General features: G+C 47.2%; 1 protein-coding gene across 1 annotated transcript in view; it reads right to left on the bottom strand.

Annotated features, from left to right (window-relative positions):
• Nucleotides 1-16,239, bottom strand: part of LOC140407876 (EEF1A lysine methyltransferase 3-like) — a 36,257-nt gene that overhangs the window by 1,317 nt on the left and 18,701 nt on the right. The window contains exon 3 of the mRNA XM_072495098.1: nt 10,469-10,580. Within this exon, the coding sequence (XP_072351199.1) occupies nt 10,469-10,580 (112 nt within the window). The remainder of the gene's footprint in view (nt 1-10,468; nt 10,581-16,239) is intronic.

Below are 16,239 nucleotides of genomic sequence, written 5' to 3'. Positions count from 1 at the left end.
GATTCCAGGATAAAGCACATTAACACAGCAAAAGACGTGAAGCAAAGTTTTTTAAAAATAAATTTAGAGTACCTCATTCTTTTTCAAATAATAAATAAATAAATTTACAGTACCCAATTATTATTTTCCAATTAAGGGGCAATTTAGCGTGGCCAATCCACCTAACCTGCACATGTTTGGGTTGTGGGGGTGAAACCCACGCAGACATGGGGAGAATGTGCAAATTCCACACGGACAGTGACCCAGGCCCGGGATTGAACCCAGGCCCTCGGCGCCGTGGGGCAGCAGTGCCACTATGCTGCCTAGATGTCAAGTAAAGTGATGGACTTTTGGCGCTGTCACAATACTGAAAGAATAATTTTACAGCTGAGGGAAAGCAAGTTAGACACTTAAACATAACAGCGATGGAATCATGGCATACAAATGATCCTGGCTGGGTAGTAGATGATACATTGGGTATGGGCAGCGATGTGCTTTATAAAGTCATTCCGGCACAGAAGTGGCTGTTCAGCCCATTGTCTGTCCCAACCTCCCACTCTACCTGCGTAGCCCTGAGAGTTTATTTCTCTCCAGTGTCTATCCAATTTCACTTTGAAATCATTGATCACCTCCTCTTCCACCACCCTCATACTCAAAATTATATTTTTTTACATTTATCAACTATTGATTGTTTGGACAGAGGAACAAAAGGACTGATATAAAGGTTTGCTGCTGATAAATTAGGGTGCACAGGAAACTGAGAAATAGCGAGAGATTGCAGCTGGATGTGAGGGGAGGCATAAAGGAAGCAATTACAGTTCAATGCAGATAGATGTGAAGTATATTTTCCGACAAACACCAATGCTCAGCCAAATCAGTAATATTGTTAACAGAATGGGGACAAACTTTAAGAGGAGTGCTGTGATAAACAGCAAATGGTATTCTGGGTTTTATCACAGGAAGTAATTTAGAACCTGTGCAAGATATAGTTTCTGTCAATCCAGTCATTTGTGTTCAATGATTCTGTACAACTAATATATGCAATTCTGCACAACCAACTTTAAAAAGGACAGACATGCATTGGAGATGTTACAAAGAACAGGTTAGCAATGTGGTGGAAAATAAAAGTGAGGGACAGAACAGGTGGATGTCTTTATGCACCAAGGAATTATAGAAGAGTTAAGAAAATTTAACATTAAAACAAATTTAAAAGCTTTGTATCAAAATGCAAGAAACATTCGTAACAAACTTAATGAGTTAGCAGCATTGAATAAAAACAAAAGATTATCATTCGGTGGGGATTACTGAAATGTGGTTACAGGGAGACCAGATCTGGAAATTGAATATCCAAGGGTACGCAGTATTTCGGAAAGATAGGGTGAAAGGAAAAGGAGGTGGCGTAGTCCTGCTGGTGAGAGATGAAATAGGCACTGGAGATCAGCCTGGGTAGAAATAAGAAACAGCAAAGGGAAGAAGTCCTTGATAGAAGTAATCTATAGATCCCCAAACAGTAGTTCTACATTGGGGCACAGTGCACACCAGGAAATACTGGAGACTTGCAAGAAAGGTATGGCAATAATAATGGGTGATTTTAATATGCACATAGACTGGAGGAATCAAATTGGCAAGGGTAGCCTGGAGGCAGAGTTCATTGAATGCATTAGAGATTGTTTCCTAGAACACTATGTTGGGGAACCAACCAGGAGGAGGCTACTCTGGATTTGGTATTCTGTAATGAGGAGGGATTAATTAACAACTTTATAGTTAAGGATCCACGAGTAGTGACCATAGTATGGTAGAATTCAAAATTCAGTTTGGGGGCGAGAAAGTGGAGTCCCACACTAGTGTTCTGGAATTAAATTAAGGTAATTACATAGGCATGAGGACAAATTTGGCCCGAGTAGAGTGGGCAGGAAGGCTAAAAGGTAGGACAGCTGATGAGCAGTGGCAGTTGTTTAAGGAAATCCTCAACTCCTCACAACTAAAATAAATCCCAGTGAGGAAAAAAGACGGTAAGTGGGGTACAAAGCATCCATAGCTAAACAAGAGATCAAGGACATTACAAAGACAAAAACTATTGCAACGGCCAGTAGCAGATTGGGAAACTTTCAAACATAAATAAAGGTATACTAAAGAAGTAATAAAAAGAGCCAAGGTAAATTACAAAAAGAAGCCTAGCGCAGAATATTAAAAAGGATAGCAAAAGCTTCCAAAGGTATATAAAAGGGAAGAGAGTCACTAAGGTGAATGTTGGCCCCTTGGAAGATGAAACCGGTGAGTTAATAGTGCGGAACACAGAAATGGCAAAGGTGCTAAATCAATACGTTACCTCTATTTTTATGATGGAGGATACCAGTCTTATAGGAACAGGCAATTCAGAGGTAATAGAAAGGGTGGAACTTGGAACAATCAGCATCAATAGGGAAACGGTACTCAACAAACTCTTGGGATTGAGGGCAGACAAGTCCCCAGGTCCTGATGGCCTACATCCTGGGCTGTTAAAGGAAGTGGCAGCAGAGAAAGTGGATCCATTGGTTATGATATTCCAAAATTCCCTGGACACGGGAAAGGTTCCAGTGGATTGGGAAAATGCTAATATTCAAATGCCTTATTCAAAAAGGGAGGGAGGCAGAATGTGGGAAATTACAGACCAGTTAGTTTAACATCTGTTGTTGGAAAATTGTTAGAATCAATTATCAAGGAAGTAATATCAGGACATTTGGAAAGCCAAAGTGCTATCCACCAGAGTCAACATGGTTTTATGAACGGCAAATCATGTTTGACTAATTTGCTAGGGTTCTTTGAAGGTGTAACAAGCAAAGTGGATAATGGGGATCCTGTAGATGTAGTATATCTGGACTTCCAGAAGGCATTTGTTAAGGTGCCGCACAGAAGGTTACTTCACAAGGTGAGATCACATGGGATTGGGGTAATTTATTAGCTTGGACAGAAGACTGGCTGACGGACAGAAGGTAGAGGTCAGGATAAATGGGTCTTTTTCTGGATGGCAAGATGTAACGTGCAGTGCCACAGGGTTCAGTCCTTCGGCCCCAGCTATTTACAATCTTTTTTTTAAGATGTATTTTATTCCAAGCATGTCAAAAATACAAAAACATAAATAATCTGGGAACATTATCCCCAACTCACAATTTTACAGTCTGTACATGTTTCCCTCCCCCATGCGACGGACAATTTATCAAATATGGTCATGAACAATACCCTCCATGCCACAAAGCCCTCCGTTGAACCCCTCATTTCAAACGCAATCTTCTCCAACTGGAGGAAGTCATACAGGTCCCCTAGCCAGGCCGCTACTCTCGGCGGCGTTGTCGACCACCATTCCAGCAAAATTCTTCGCCGGGCAACCAGAGAGGCAAAGGTACCACATCAGCCTTCCTCCCCTCCATCAGCTCCAGCATTTTCGATACCCCAAAAATCACCACTATATGGCCTGGTCCAACCTCTGCCCCCACAATCTTTGCTAGCAGTATATCTTTTAACTTCTCACATTTACTAGTCTTCGCCCATACTTCTCACACTCGTCTACCACCCCCTGAAAGAACCCACTCATCCTTGCCTGAGTCATGTGTACCCTGTGTACTACTATAAACTATATCAAACTCATTCTCTCACACAGGGAGGTCGAATTCATCCTGCACAACACCTCACTCCACACTCCCCTACCCAACTCCTCCTCCTATTTCGCCTTTATCCTCAACACTTGCAGTCCTCACTGCTCCCCCAGCCACCTGAATATGTCCCCAATCCTACCCTCCCCTTCCACGTCCGTAAGTAGCAACCGCTCAAAAAGGCATACTTCAGCAGCCTAGGAAACCCTTTCCACACCTTCCGTGCAAAGTCGCTCACTTGCATATATCTAAGTTCACTGCCCTTCGGGTGCTCTTCCCTCTTCCGCAGCTCTTCAAGACTCGCGAACCGCTCCTCCAAATATAAATCCCTTGGCCTCACCAGCCCACCTCTCTGCACCTCCTGTACATACCATCCATCTCCCACGGCTTGAACCCGTGGTTCTCACACAAGGGTGTTAATACCGACATCCCCTCCATCCTAAACTGCCTCCTCAGCTGGCTCCACACCCTAATTATGGACTGCACTCCCAGCCTCTCTGTATATCTCTCGGTGCCAGCGGTAGTGCCACATGTCACCAGGGCCCTCAGGCTGGACCCCCTGCAAGACTCTTTCTAACTGCTCCACATTCCCTGCCCAGTAGTAGTGCAGCAGGTTCGGTTACTCCAACACCCCTTTCTGCCTCTGTAGAAGGGCCCTCTTTATCTTGGCACCTTCCCCGCCCATATAAACTCTGAAATAACTGCTTCCAGCTTCCGGAAAGAGGCTTTCAGAATAAAAATCAGAGCGTCTGGAATACAATTAAGAACCTTGGCAGGACATTCATTTTAATCATTTGGACCCTCCCCGCCAACGTCAGGTGCAGTGTATCCCGCCTCCTAAAGTCCTCCTTTATCTCCTCCACCAGCTTTGTTAAGTTCCACTTGTATGATGTCGCCCATTCCCCCGCCACTTGGATCCCCAGATACCTAAACCTATCCCTGGCTACCCTAAATGACAACACCCCAAAATTAACTCCTTGACCCGCTTCGTTCATCGGGAGCACCTCACCTTTCCCCACGTTCAGAATTTCTCTGGTCGTGGCCTGCCTCCATAGCTGATGGGCTAGCATTCGGCTCACCTCCTCTCCTTATGCATACTGCACCCCCCTCACCCTTCGTAGCAGCCCAACAGTCCTTCCCATCGTCAGCCTATCCAACTGCCCCTGTAACTTCTTTCTCTTCGCCAATCCCTTCACGCTGGGGACCCTAGAATAATTCTTGTCCACCTCGACTGATCTCGCCCAATAATTGTTTATACTCCTCTCTCCTTTTCCTAATTCCGTGCACTGTGAACGAGATAATCTCTCCCCGAACCACCCCTCTTCAATGCCTCCCAGAATGTGGCCTCCTCATTTTGGTTCAACTCCACGTACTCCTTAATCACCGACCGCACCTTACTGCTAACCGCCCCAAGTCTTTTATTTTAATTTAAATTTAGAGTAACCAATTCTTTTCTTTTTCCAATTAAGGGGTTAGGGCAGCACGGTAGCATAGTGGTTAGCACTATGGTTTCACAGCGCCAGGGTCACGGGTTCGATTCCCGGCTTGGGTCACTGTCTGTGCGGAGTCTGCACATTCTCCCTGTGTCTGCGTGGGCTTCCTTTGGTTTCCTCCCACAAGTCCCGAAAGTCATGTTGTTAGGTCATTTGGACGTTCTGAATTCTCCCTCTGTGTACCCGAACAGGCGGCGGAATGTGGCGGCTCGGGGCTTTTCACAGTAACTCCATGGCAGTGTTAATGTAAGCCTACTCGTGACAATAAAGATTATTATTATTAAAATTTAGTGCGGCCAATCTACCTACCCTGCACATGTTTAATTGTGCAGTTGAGACCCAGGCAGACACAGGGAGAATGTGCAAACTCCGTACAGGCAGAGACCCAGGGCTGGGATCGAACCCGCGTCCTTGTCGGTGTGAGGCAGTAGTGCTAACCACTGTGCCTCCGTGCCGCCCTAAAGTCTCCCTCGGTGAGAGTTTAGATCTGGGATCACCGCCATGGTTTTTTCTGAAGTCCGCATTGGCCCCCCACCCCCACGCGGTGGTTCCCCTCATTTGGTCCTTTGTCGGAGCGACCTGTGGGCTTGGTCTACCTCTGGGGGTTTGGCGAAGCCTTCTCCTCCGACCAGCTTCCCAAGTATCTGCGTGATATACTCTGTCAGGTTTCTGCCCTCAGGTAGCCCAATGACTCTTATGTTCAGGCGGTGGGACCTGTTCTCCTGATCTTCCACCTTCCCCTTGAGTGCAGTCTGGGTTGTGACCAACCTTGCCACCTCGGCCTCGACAGTGGTGATCAGGTCAGTCCGGTCGGTGGCTGCTTTCTAAAGGAACCACACCGTCGCTTCCAGGGTCCCAGTCTCTGCTCTGTTTCCAATGCCTTTTTAATGGGGGCTGACATGAAGTCCTCTTTCACAGAGTCCCTGTGTTTTTGCAGCTCTATTGAGAGAAGCTCCATCCACTGCTCTGTCAGTGGGTGGGTTGGCGTTTGCATTGGTGAGTCCACCATGCTCTGCTCTGCTTTGCGTATCTCCTCACTCTGAGGTCTGGCTCTTCCTCTCTGGACTTTTACTGTTTTCCCAGCTCTGTGGCTGATTCAAAGGCATTTCCTGGATGGTTGTTAGTTTCGGGTGAAGCTGCGGGGGGTGGGGTTTTGTTATTTTGGTACCCTATTTATAGGTTAAACGGGCCCAAATTGAAGTTCCCAAAGGAGAGCCATGTTTGTGTGACTGCTCAGCACATAGCCGCCACTGGAAGTCCCTTTCCTCCCTTTTTAAACAGTGGTACAACCTCAGCAGTCCTCTGGCACCACACTTGCAACCAGCGAGGATTGAAAAATGATGGTCAGAGTCTTCAATACTTCTTTCCTTGCCTTTCTTCGCAATCTGGGATTCATTCCATCATCTGCTTTCAAGGAAGCTAAATACTCTAGTATGTTCTTCCTTACTATGTTTATCCCATCCAATATTTCTCACGCCTCTCCTCCTTAACTATCATTGTAGTTCATCTCCCCTTTTGTGAAAACAGACACCCAAGTATTTATGAAGGACCATGTCTAGTTCCTCCACACGTTACCTTTTTGGTCTTCAATCGGCCCCTACCTCTGCCTTTATCCTCTCTCTGAATATACAAAACGTCTTTTAGAATTTTTTTTCTCCAATTAAGGGGCAATTTAGCGTGGCCAATCCAATTACCCTGCACATCTTTGGGCTGTGTGGGTGTGACCCACAGACAAAGGGAGAATGTGCAAACTCCACACGGACAGTGATCCGGCACTGTGAGGCAGCAGTGCTAACCACTGAACCATCATGCTACGGGCAAAATATCTTTGGGTTTTCTTTGATTTTACTTGCCAAACCGAATTTGGTTTAAAAATACAAAAATAATTTGACGGTTTTGATAAAAAGAGTAAATTTTGACTTGGGGCGATAGTGTAAATTGGTGATAGTGAGGGCAGCAGTCCATTTTATCGTGGGAAACCAATGTCAAAGTTGTCCTATAGAGTGCTTTCTATGATAAAGAAATCTAAATGCTAGAGACATCTAATGGTGTAACAGTGGCATAATAGTAATCCTTGGTTGTTATTCTATGGGCATTTTTACCGTTTCATAGTATTTATGTTGTTCGGTTGTTGCGTGCTGGACTAACAAGGACTCAGAAATATTATTGAAAGCTATAACTTTCCTATTCTTTAAAAAAAAAACGGGCAATTTAGAGTGGCCAATCCACCTATCCTGCACACCTTTGGGTTGTGAGGGCGAAACCCACGCAAACACGGGGGAATGTGCAAACTCCACACGGACAGTGACCTGGGGCCAGGATCAAACACAGGACCTCAACGCCGTGATTCAGCAATGCTAACCACTGCGCCACCGTGCCGCCCTACAATTTCCCTTTACAATGTCTAATCAGAGTCATGATGTTCAGGGTGATGCGGAAATATCACACTAAGTAGCTAGTCCACTTCTGACATCTATTATTATCATCGGTTATCCTGCACAAGCAAGGAAGATTGTCTTCCATAAGTCAGAAGGTGGATGATGAAAACGCTTTGGGATCTGAAGATCCCAAAGGATCTTGGCACAAGGGACATTTCTTGTCTTGTGGGATATCTGGCCATGTGCTATCGATTCAGATCATGGCGTTTTCTTTTCTCTGCTCTCATTATTCCCTCTGAATTTTCATGTTGTTGCATCTCAAAATCCTTCCCCCGGCTCTGCTACCATCTGATTTAATCCAGGGCAATGATTTCCCAGGAGTAGATGTCAATGTTGCCATTTTTCCATGTTAGTTTTCTTTTTTTTAAATAAATTTAGAATACCCAATTCATTTTTTTTTCCCAATTAAGGGGCAATTTAGCGTGGCCAATCTACCTACCCTGCACATCTTTTTGGGTTGTGGGGGCAAAACCCACAACCATCTGAGGTAGCGCAGTGGTTCGCACTGCAGCCTCACGGCACCGAGGTCCCAGGTTCGATCCCGGCTCTGGGTCATTGTCCCTGTGGAGTTTACACATTCCCCCCGTGTTTGCATGGGTTTTGCCCTCACAACCCAAAGACCTGCAGGGTAAGTGGATTAGCCACGCTAAATTACTCAATTGGAAGAATGAATTGGGTACTCTACATAAAAAGAATATCCAAATGACCTAACAGCACATCTTTCGGGACTTGGGGGAGGAAACCGGAGCACCCGAAAGAAACCCACGCAGACACGGGGAGAACGTGCAGACTCCGCTCTAATCGAACCTGGGACCCTGGCACTGTGAAGCAACAGTGCTAACCATTGTGTTACCGTGCTGCCCATATATTCAAATGTTTCACTTTTACATTTAATGGAGTTTTTCAGGTCAGCAGCATCACCATTGCGATACCATTCTCCTAGAGGAGAGGTGGGCCTTGGTTTATAATGGTAGGTGAACAGGGAGATTCTGGATAAGCTGTAGCTTTTTTGGGGGAATTATTGTTTATTTACAGAAGTAAGGATATTTTCCTTTCAAAGCGTCACTTTGAAACAACTAGAAGCCAAGAACTATTATTGTAAAGGACCTCAAGAGAAAAAACAAAATTGAAACTTATTTATTTAATGCAGATTTATTCAAAGCAATGATCATTAATCACAAGAGATTAGCATGGTGTACATGTTACTGGAAGAAGTGATCAATAAGGTATAAAGACATTTAAGATTGAAAGAGGGGTGAATACCTCCACCTCTTGCATGAGGTTGGGGCTGATACAGCTGAAGGTGGTATACAGAGCACGCCTCACGAGGGTGTGGATGAGCCGATTCTTTGAAGGGACTAGAAGATGTGTGTGAACGTTGAGGGGGGGGGACCCCGCTAATCACATTGATATATGTTTGGGTCCTGTCCAAAGTTAGAGGATTACTGGAAGGAGATTTTCAGGGTAATTTCTAAAGTGGTGCACGTGAAACTGGACCCGGGCCCCCGGGAGGCCATATTCGGGGCGTCGGACCAGCCAGGGTTGGAAACGGGTACGGAGGCAGATGTTGTAGCCTTCACCTCGTTGATCGCCTGAAGGCGGATCCTGATAGGTTGGAGAGCAACCTCTCCTCCCTGTGCCCTGGCGTGGCGGGGGGACCTGTTTGAATTCTTGACTCTTGAGAAGGTTAAGTTTGAACTGAGGGGAAGGATGGAGGGGTTCTACAATTCATGGGCATTATTCATTATGCACTTTCAAGAACTGGATAACATCGAACATTAGTTGGGGGGATGGGTGGGAGGGTTGGGGGGAGGGGGGCTGTGTGTGTTAATGGCGACTATGGGTGATCCCTAATTCCTTTTTGTCATTTGTTTGTTTGAACATGCGGGCTAATGTTTGCGGTTTGGTGGGAGGATGGGATCGTTGTTATTGATATGGAGATTGACTTATTTGTTACTGATTATTATTTATTGTTGGTGGGTGTAAATTTGGGAGAAAATGTGAAAAAGGAGAATAAAAAATATTTTGAAAAAAAGATTGATAGAGGGGGAGGTGGGTGGAATAATTGCTAAACTAATCAAATTTGAAGATGAAATTCTCTCGTTTGAATGGATTGCAACTGTCTATATTAGAAGTTAAGGAAGAAATTGCAGGACCACTACTACGTGTCTGGGAGTACAGCAGCAGTTCCTTGATAAGGTACCACGTGCTGGGCTCATGACTAAGGCAGGAATATGTGGAGGCCTGGGACAAGAAGCTAAATGGATAGCAAGCTGGCTGCAAAATTGAAAATAGAAAGTAGGGATTAAATTGACTGGCAAAAGGTAGAAAGTGGTGTCTCATGAGGATCAGTACTGGAATCACTGTTGTTCACAATTGACATGAATGATTTGTATTCAGGAATCCGAATTACAATTTCAAGGAAACTTATCAGGAAAGATTGAACAAACTGGTGGTTCTCCTGTAGAAACGAGAAAACCGAGAGGTGACCTGATCGAGGTCTTCAAAATTATGAGAGGGTTTGATAAAGATAAACATAGAGATGTTTCCACTTGTGGGGAAAACCAGAACAAGGGTCATAAATAAAAGATAGTGACTGATAAATCCAATAGGAAATTTAGGAGAATTTTTTAAAACCCAGACAGTGGTTAGAATGTGGAACTTGCTATGGCAAGAACTAATACAGATGCATTTAAGAGGAAGGTAGACTAACATGAGGAAAAAAGGAATAGGACATATTGATGGAGTTGAAGGGAGAAGAGCAGGAAGAGCATGTGGTGCATAAACACTGGCACGTACTTGTTGGGCTGAATGACCTATTTCTGTAAATCTCATGTAATACCACCTGTTCCTTTCTTCTATTGCACCCATCCTGTTCCATTATGCTCTCCTTCACACCTACAAAGTCACTTGGAACCTTTGAACTTACCGAGCAGGACAGCAAGAATCCCTACGATCCCAGTGCCTGATCCCAATTCAATCACTTTCTTTCCAGAAAAACTGATCTTTTCTTGTTCAAAGTACCGGCAGAGAACAAGGCCCTGAAAGAAAATGTTGTATTGACATTAGAATTAGTTCACGAACCACTTTTCACAAAAGAGTATAAGCCCAAGCCATTGTCATGATATTCATATCAACATATCATGTTGCAAACACAGACACACACTGATGGACAAATCAACGGACCAATCAACACACACGCAGCATCACAGCCAATCACCAGTGAGAGCACACGCACTATAAAACGGGGAACACCACAGTTCCGGCTCATTCCAGCAGGAGATAGCTCAGAGCACAGAGCTCACAGCATGCCACTCAGACACCATGTGCTGAGTGCCTCGCTAAGATAGTGCAAGGGCTGGGTCCACAGGTTAGCTGGTAAAGTACGAACCACAGCCAGAAGTACACAGTAGATGTTATCAAGAATAATAAAACAGAGTTGTACCATCTACAACCGTGTTGGTTCGTTTGTATAGCGGAACACCCAACATGACATAGTACCAGGATTGGAACCCAGCAACTGTGAGACCTACCTGCACATCTTCAGCGATCCGCCATCCTGCGTCATGGACACCATCAGCCCGCCGCAGACGCTCCAAATCGCTGGAAACCTCGGCGTCAACCGGAAACTGTTTAAACAGCGCTTCCAGCTCTTCCTAGAAGCCACAGACAGGGAGAATGCATCGGACACCAGGAAAATCGCCCTCCTCCTCTCCACGGCAGGGCAACACGCCATCCATATCTCCAACTCCCTGGCATTCGCGGACGGCGAGGACAAGATGAAGTACAAGACGGTCCTTCTCAAACTTGAGCAACACTTCAACTTCAAAGTGAATGAGAGCTTTGAGAGGTACCTCTTCCAGCAGCGCCTGCAGGGTAAGGATGAGCCATTTCAATCCTTTTTGACACACCTCCGTATCCTCGCGCAGTCCTGCAGCTATGAGGCCACCTCCAATTCCATGATTCGGGACCAGATAGTTTTTGGGGTCACCTCGGGCACCCTACGCCAGCAGCTCCTCAAAATAAAGAGCCTCACCCTAGCCACCGCCATCGAAACCTGCGTCCTCCACAAAAACGCGACCAGCCGGTACTCCCAATTCCAGGCGGCCGAATCGGCAAGGCAGGGGTCCCACGAGGCCGAGCGGGTCCACTCCATCGAGTTCCTCCCGGCCCGCGGCCCGTACGAGGGCGGCCATTTTGCGCGCTTTCCGCGGACTCCCGCGCTTGTACGCACCAAAAGAGACGTCGACGCAGAGGGACGTGATGCGCAGGTGCGCTCTACGCAGGACCGAACTGCGCATGCGCGGTGGCGCAACAAACGCCATGACGTCACGACGTGCGGCAACTGTGGGTCCGCACATTTAAAGCGGCAATGTCCAGCAAAAAATCGACAATGCCTCCGCTGTGGCAGGTTGGGCCACTACGCTGCCAGCTGTCGAGCAGCTCAACCTGCCAACGCTCCTCAATTCCGCCAGCCTCGCAGGGACATGCGGGCCATTCAGCCTCCATACACCGAGTCATACCCTGACGACGTACAGACCGGTGGTACCGACGACCGGGAAGCCTTCCGCGTTGCGGTAATTGACAGAAATCGGATGTCCCCAAGTAGGACCCACCAGCCGATGCCAGTGCACAGCGTCAATCCGGGTGATGAATGGTGTGCCACCCTAACGGTCAACCGATCACCAATCACATTCCGTTTAGACACTGGTGCCTCCGCCAATCTTATTGCATGGTCAGCCTTCTACGCCTTGACGGTCAAACCACCGATTCGGCCATCCTGCTGTCAGTTGGTCGATTACAACAGTAATGTTATCCCAGCCATGGGATCCTGCTAGCTCGAGGTTACACACAATTCACACGCAGCCACACTGTCTTTTGAGATAGTTGGACCCTCGAAGGACTCCCTGCTAGATGCACAGGCATGCAAGATCCTCCACCTCGTGCAGCGGGTACACACACTGTCTCCAGAAGGCACGTCCGATTTCCCGGATGCAGACTTTAGGGCACAGCTCCACTCACTCCTCGCCCATAACCAGGAGGCTTTCGAGGGCATGGACACACTGCCCTACACTTACAGAATACGGCTCAAACCGGACGCCACCCCGGTCATTCACGCACCTCGTAGAGTCCCAGCACCACTCAAGGACCGCCTCAAGCAGCAGCTGCAGGATCTCCAGGACCAAGGAGTGCTATCCCGGGTCACGGAGCCCACGCCATGGGTCAGCTCCATGGTGTGCGTTAAAAAGCCCTCTGGCGAGCTCCGGATCTGCATCGACCCGAAAGACCTGAACAATAACATCATGAGGGAACACTATCCCATACCCAAATGGGAAGAGATCACGAACGAAATGGCCCAGGCTAGAATTTTTACAAAGCTTGATGCCTCAAAGGGTTTTTGGCAGATTCAGCTGGATCAGTCCAGCAGGAAGCTGTGCACCTTCAACACTCCCTTTTGGCAGGTACTGCTACAATATGGTGCCGTTTGGCATCATCTCGGCATCCGAGGTGTTTCATCGAACCATGGAACAGATGATGGAGGGCATCGAAGGGGTGCGGGTCTATGTTGACGACGTCATCATCTGGTCCACCACACCACAGGAGCACATCAATCGTCTCCAGCGCGTCTTTGCTTGGATATGAGAACACGGCCTGCGCCTCAACCGAGCCAAGTGTTCTTTTGGCCAAACTGAGCTAAAGTTTCTGGGGGACCACATATCCCGGTCAGGGGTGCGTCCGGAAGCAGACAAAGTGACAGCTATTACAGCCATGCCGCAGCCGGCAGACAAGAAGGCAGTGCTATGCTTTCTCGGGATGGTCAACTTCCTGGGGAAGTTCATTTCCAACCTTGCCTCCCACACAACGGCTCTTCGCCACCTAGTGAAGAAGTCCACGGAGTTCCAGTGGCTGCCCGCACACCAGAAGGAATGGGAGGAGCTCAAGATCAAGCTCACCACAGCCCCGGTATTGGCGTTCTTCTACACTGCTCGAGATACAAAGATCTCGACTGATGCCAGCCAGTCCGGCATTGGGGCGGTACTCCTGCAACGGGACGACACTGCAGGCGGAGGGCCCGAGAAGCTGTATACTGGCCGGGCATCAGTGACGACATCGCCAACATGGTGCTCAACTGCCCCACCTGCCAAAGGTTTCAGCCCCATGAGTTGGTAACGTCCCCCTGGGCGAAGGTGGATGTGGACCTTTTTCATGCGCTCGGCAGGGACTACGTCATCATAATTGACTATTTTTCAAATTATCCGGAGGTCATACGCCTGCACGATTTGACATCATCAGCTGTAATCAGAGCATGCAAGGAAACCTTCGCTCGCCATGGCATTCCGCTTACCGTCATGTCGGACAATGGGCCCTGTTTTGAGAGCCAAGAATGGTCTTTTGCCGCTTCTTATGGCTTCACACACGTGACGTCCAGCCCTCTGCATCCCCAGTCAAATGGCAAGGTAGAAAAGGGCGTCCATATCGTGAAGCGGCTCCTCTGCAAGGCTGCTGATGCCGGATCTGATTTCTGTTCATCCCTGCTGGCCTATCGCTCGGCCCCACTGTCCACAGGCCTCTCACCAGCCCAGCTGTTGATGGGTCGCGCCCTCAGGACCACTGTGCCGTCCATTCATGTTCATAAACCCGACCATGCTCCAGTACTGCAAAGGATGCGACAGCAGCGTGCTCAGCAGAAGGTGGCACATGACACTCGGGCAACTGATCTTTCTGCCTTGGCGCCTGGAGACAACGTCCGCATACACCTACCAGAGGGCGGCTGGTCGGCAACTGCCGAAGTTCTCCGCCGCGTGGCTCCCGCTCGTTCCTGGTTCGCTTGCCTGATGGCTCCATTTGCCGGCATAATCGGCGGGCCCTTCGGCTGCTTCCACGCTCGCTACGTGATCATGCACCGGTGCCACGCCCTCCTGTTGTCCCTGATGTCGACTTCGTGGAGCTTCCTGCCACTAGGCCTATTTCTCTATCGCCCGTGGCCAGGCCCATTCCTCAGCCGGTGGATCCTGACCCACCCTTGAGGCAGCCAACCCGAATTCGTCGCCGACCTACTAGGCTGGACTTATGAGCCTGTTTGCACATTGGACTCACTGAATTGTTGTGCAACAATGTTAACGTGTTTCTTTTTTGTCGTTCCAGGAGTTCTCTTTCGATGTTTGATGATTGCACTTGTTTTGTTTGTGGTACAACCTCGTTGCTATGTTGCACCTGACACCTTCCTTTGTATATAGTTTAGCCTCATGTACATGTTGTAGATATTGCACACACATATTCAGCTGCACTCAGTACACACCAATATTTATTACCATATAGGCACCTTTTCTTGTGAAAAGGGGGGATGTCATGATATCCATATTAACATATCATGGTGCAATCACACACACACACACTGATGGACAGGTCAACGGACTAATCAACACACACTCAGCATCACAGCCAATCACCAGTGAGAGCACACGCACTATAAAACAGGGAACACCACAGCTCCCGCTCATTCCACCAGGAGATAGCTCAGAGCACAGAGCTCACAGCATGCCACTCAGACATACACCATGTGCTGAGTGCCTCACTAAGATAGTGCAAGGGCTGGGTCCACAGGTTAACTGGTAAAGTACAAACCACAGCCAGAAGTACACAGTAGATGTTATCAAGAATAATAAAACAGAGTTGTACCATCTACAGCCGTGTTGGTTCGTTTGTATAGCAGAACACCCAACATGACAGCCATAATGCCAGGGTGGATACAAACCAGTACATGGTGCCGGGAAGGGCATAAACAAAGCATGTGATGCCAAGGATGATATAAACCCAGGGCATGGATCTGGGGTGGTTGGGGGGGTGGGACAACTTATGTTTACACAATGCCTTTGAAAACTCAGGATGTCCCAGAGCTCTTTTTTTTATTTTTAAATATTTTTTTATTCTCCTCTTTCACATTTTCTCCCAAATTTACAACCGATAATAAACAATAATCAGTAATGAAAGTAATGTCACTCCCCACTATCAATAACAATGATATGTCCCAGAGCTCTTTACAACCTGTTTCTATTTCCAACTATGCTAATGGTGCTAAGAAGGATAAGAACCCAGTATATGGCGCCAGGACGGCAGCAAACTGAGTGTATGGTACCCAGAATGATTTAAATACAATGCACGTGCCTAGAAGGATATAAATATAGCATACTCTATTAAGGATAAGGATATCATGAACACAACACATTGAATCAATTATATGGTGCTGAGGGTAGAGAAAAAAGATATGGTGGCAGGGAGGGTATATAACTCAAACATGTGCCACTGAAGATGGAAATACAATACATGGTGCCAGGGTGGATGTTAACCCAGTCCTGGAGGATACAAACACAATAGTTGGTGTCCAGGAGGCTTGAAACCCATTAGATGGTGCTCGGGAAGATGGAAACCTAACACATTGTGCTCAGGAGAATATTAATCATATATTTGGGACACATGAAGTTATTAGCCATGTGCCCAGGAGGGAGGGTATGAACCCTATATATTATGACTAGGATAATATTGACCATATATATCATACCTAGGAAGGTGTGACGTTGACGCAAGTACATGAAGGGAGGTTGGCAAAGAAGAGGTGTCCCCAGCCTACCTTCATTCAGACTGAAATCTCTGCTTAAAAATGGTTGGTAAAGCTGCGGCCATCGGAGCCTGGCAGAACAG

The sequence above is a fragment of the Scyliorhinus torazame genome, chromosome 2 (genome assembly GCF_047496885.1).
Source record: "Scyliorhinus torazame isolate Kashiwa2021f chromosome 2, sScyTor2.1, whole genome shotgun sequence".
Classification (NCBI taxonomy): Eukaryota; Metazoa; Chordata; class Chondrichthyes; order Carcharhiniformes; family Scyliorhinidae; genus Scyliorhinus; species Scyliorhinus torazame.
This window is presented reverse-complemented; position numbering and strand designations above follow the sequence as displayed.